At 38.2% G+C, this 4023-nt stretch overlaps 1 protein-coding gene across 2 annotated transcripts in view; it reads right to left on the bottom strand.

Annotated features, from left to right (window-relative positions):
- Positions 1–1492: 1492 nt before the first annotated feature.
- The window catches only part of LOC102311594 (zinc finger protein aebp2), a 24758-nt gene continuing 22227 nt past the window's right edge, over positions 1493–4023 (bottom strand). For both annotated transcript variants that reach the window (XM_042221970.1, XM_005929098.2), the window contains one exon: positions 1493–3315. In XM_042221970.1, coding sequence (XP_042077904.1) covers positions 3309–3315 — 7 coding nt within the window. In that variant the 3' untranslated portion in view covers positions 1493–3308. The remainder of the gene's footprint in view (positions 3316–4023) is intronic.

Raw genomic sequence — 4023 nt, 5'->3', positions numbered from 1 at the left:
TCCGTTTTCTAAACACGCCTGCTGGTCGTGTCGGTCTGTTTGTCACTTCTGGAGTCGTGATTTGAACGAACCTTGGGTGCTTCAGTCAAAACACACTGCAAATAATCAGTGCTGGAAATATAATGCGTCAGAGAAATGGAGACATTAAGAAAACATGGTACTCACTCCAGGGAAAGAATTATTAGGCCAAGAAGCATTCCCAAAGTTGTATGTTGTTGGTGCTTTGAATGTTATTAAGTAATTTATATTAATATTAAATTTGAGGATTCCAGGTCAGCTATATCGCATGTTTATAAAAGCGATTAATCTACGAAATAGTTCAATAATTATCTGCATTTTCAAGTGGAAAACTCATCACAGGGTGATAAATGGACTCTGCAGTAATGACCAACAGTGAATTGAAAAGAATGTCACTGACTTCCACAATAAACAACTTACTGAGAGTTACTGTAAATGATGCACTGACCGGACTCACATTACATGATTTCTTAATGACAAATTCCTGCTTATTAATGGATTTAAATTTGCTGCAGTTTTGTTCATGATTTATTTTTTGGACAAAGACAGTTTCTGTGGTTTTGCTTCTGTACACCAACACAATGGATTTTAAACCAAGAAATCAAGATGTGATTGGAGTGCAGATTTTCAGCTTTAATTCGAGGGGTTTTACACAAGTATCACAGTAACTGTTTAGGTTACATCCTTTTTTTATTCACAGTCCCTCGTTTTCACAGACTCAAAATTCATTGGACACCCGGACATGATTTTAACTATAAGGATTCTTTTTTGTACTTGCATGAAAAACCTTTGTAGTCACTGACTGCCTGAAGTCGAGAACACAGGGACATCATCAAATGCTGATATGCTCTTATAGGCCTAGACTGCCTTCACATTCAGTTACTGCTTGTATAGGTGTTTCTACATTCAGTTTTGTGTTTAGTAACTCAAAAGCATGCTCTGTTGGTTTTAAATCAGGTGACTGATCTGGCCATTGAAGGACATATCATTTCTTTACCTTGAGGTTGCTTCTGTCTGATCAGTTTAACAGCATTCGGCTGAATATGATCAGAGAGTATCATCATCAGTTAACACCAATGATCTAGTTCCACCATCAGCCATACACAACCATGCCATAACACTGCCTCCACCACATTTGACAGATAGTGTGGTGTCTCTCTCCTTCTCCATACTTTTTCCTTCTCCCATCATCCTGGTACAAGTGTACCTTTGTTTCATCTGTCCAAAGATTTTATTTTCAGAACTGTGCAGACTCTTTTAAATGGTTTCTGGCAAAGTCTAATCTGGCCTCATTGTTCTTAACATAATTTGTAGTTTTCGCCTGGTTGTAATCCCGTCATTGACATTGTGTTCGTGACTTGGTTAGATGTTGTGAAGCTATTATTCCTAACCATCAAAATAATTCTGTCATTATGGTTTTTAAAGCGTTTTTGTAAGCCGAGTTGGACACTGGATTCATTCAGGAACCAGATTATTGATTTTTCTCTGATAGGTTTTATTTGGAAAAGAGACTTCACCTGGACATGAACCTGCCCATTAGGTAAACTGTCCAGTTACATTCAAATCTCTGAAAAAGGGGGACCGTGTATAATAAAATAAAAAATAAAAAAAAATACAAAATCATACAAATTAAAGGCAAAAGAAATAACTTCAGTGACATATTGTTTGATCTGCACAGAGGCAAAACCACAAAAATACTGATTCTAAGAACACACAGAAGAAACTGTTTTTCTAAACACTCGAATAGCTAAAAATGACCAGAATATTTGAGTGAACAAAATTAAAAATTTGATCCAAGGACCCACAAAGAAACAAAACAAACATTTATTTATTTCCGTATCAAAAGGTTCACATATTAGTACCAAAAATGTAAACTGGTCCAGCAGTGGGACTATGAAGATTTCATGCTGACACAGAGTTGCCTACATTATTAGAACATTACATTATTATCAATTTGCCATAAACATTTCTATAAGCTTCAACAGACCATTGCAGATATTAGAAACGCTCACAAAAGCAAACCTTCAGCCACACTGTTTCAGGCACTGGAGTCCAAAAGAATTTTGTATGTGTGACCAGTGCATGAAATATTGACGAGCAGGACAGCCACACTGTAGCAGACCTCTCCCTGAACTCTGTTTTCTCTGCAGGCATGTTCACCAACATTTGAGGCTGGCAGTGGCCCTGCTCTGCCAGCCCAGTCATTAGCTTCTCCACAGCATGCTCCCAAAGCTGTTCTGCTAATGGATGCCAAGTAAAGCCAATCCCTCCAGCACACCCTTAAAGAACTTACACTCCACTACAGCCACGCAACAGTGGATTGCGCCATTGCCAATGTAGCCATTTGGATCATTACAGATACAAGTTCAATTCATTAACATCATTTCCCCAATTTTATTACAAACACAATAGTTAATTTCAAACATTACGTAGAAAACACTTACCAATATTTCTTGAGTGCTTAAATAGCGGTAATGTTAATCAATGAACATTTAACAACTATGATACATACAGTTCGTGTTACTTGTGGAAGAGGAGGCCGCGTTAGTTGCTGCAATTTAAACATTTTACATGCCTGCCTTTTATTTTCTGCCACGCTGTCTACAGATTGGGTGAGATTAAGAGCTACACTGTAGTGTCCCTATTGCTCCAGACACCATTTGAACTGTCTGACGACCGGCACAGCCTCACTCTTCACCGTCGCACACATAGTTAACAGTACTGCATTCAGTAACTATAAATAGGATAATTTGTTAAGACTTACGTCACGTACAACGTAACTACAACTAGAAAATCTCCAAGTATCCCTACAGGTGACAGCTTACATATATTATCACAGTAAATACGGTTCTATTCAAAACCTTCACAGAAATCCACAGTACACCAGTATTTTCAAGGTATAAAAATAAGTTACAAATCTGGATAAATATTTTACACAAAACAGCTATAAAATGATGCTGTGTTATCTGACAAGCTTGCACAAAAACAGGTTTTTTGTTGCCGTTTTTTACACTACTTGGAGTTAATATGTTTGGTGCTTGTTTAAAAAAAAACAACAACATTCATTTCATTTTCTGTTAAACACAAAGGTTTTAAAAATTTTCAGTCCCATTTGACATCACACTTGGCTACAACAATCATTTTATATACAAAGCTGGAGAGGGAAAAGGAGAACTGCAGAAAAGCCTGTTTCCTTTTATCGCCATGCCACTCCCCCCATTCAGCAGAGACGGATGAAGAGCGTCCCATACAGGAACTTCAACTTAAGTATCAAGTCCAAAGATGACTCCTTACAGGCTGAGCACAAAGACAGGAGAGAAACAGAGATGGAGACTCGAGTTTTTAAATCTGCCAGCAAAGAGATTTCAGTAAGAAAAAACTGGATCTATCCTCGGTGTTCAGACACTGAGCTGACTTCTTTACATTAAGAGCTTTTAGTGCATTTTTTTTTTCCTTTTTTGGATGTACTTCACTACTGCGGTCAATTAATGGAATAATAAACAAAGTCCAAATAAGAGCTAATGTTTGAATGAGGCTAACAATTGCCAAAGGCTGTGGCTTCAAAATGGCCTGTTTCTCAGTTAACTGGCTTCATGCTACACAGGAACTGCCGAGCTGTGGGCGATAAGTAATCCTCTGTAATGATATTTCACTACAGGGAAGTCACAGCCACGGGTAGCAACACTGCAGACGCACAAACATTATCGTCAGTGCATCATTTGATCTACGTCACAGCGGGAAGAAAAAAGACATTTCAACTGCATATGTGTATTTAACAGCCGAGGTGGCGAGCAAGAATGAGGCAGCAGTTCTGTCTTATCTGCATACACGCACCAACACCACGGTGAACTTCAAAAACCATGCACTCATTTTCACACAAGAGTCTGATGTGACTTTAATGGTTCACGCATATATGTTTTAAGCGTGTCTTGAGACTTTTTGTACGTCACTGAAAACATTGTTGCTGCTGCAAACTTCCACAAAGCTCCCACTTTAAATACTTCA

This window comes from Haplochromis burtoni, unplaced genomic scaffold (genome assembly GCF_018398535.1).
Source record: "Haplochromis burtoni strain Fernald_Lab_line unplaced genomic scaffold, NCSU_Asbu1 Contig_77, whole genome shotgun sequence".
Classification (NCBI taxonomy): domain Eukaryota; kingdom Metazoa; phylum Chordata; class Actinopteri; order Cichliformes; family Cichlidae; genus Haplochromis; species Haplochromis burtoni.
This window is presented reverse-complemented; position numbering and strand designations above follow the sequence as displayed.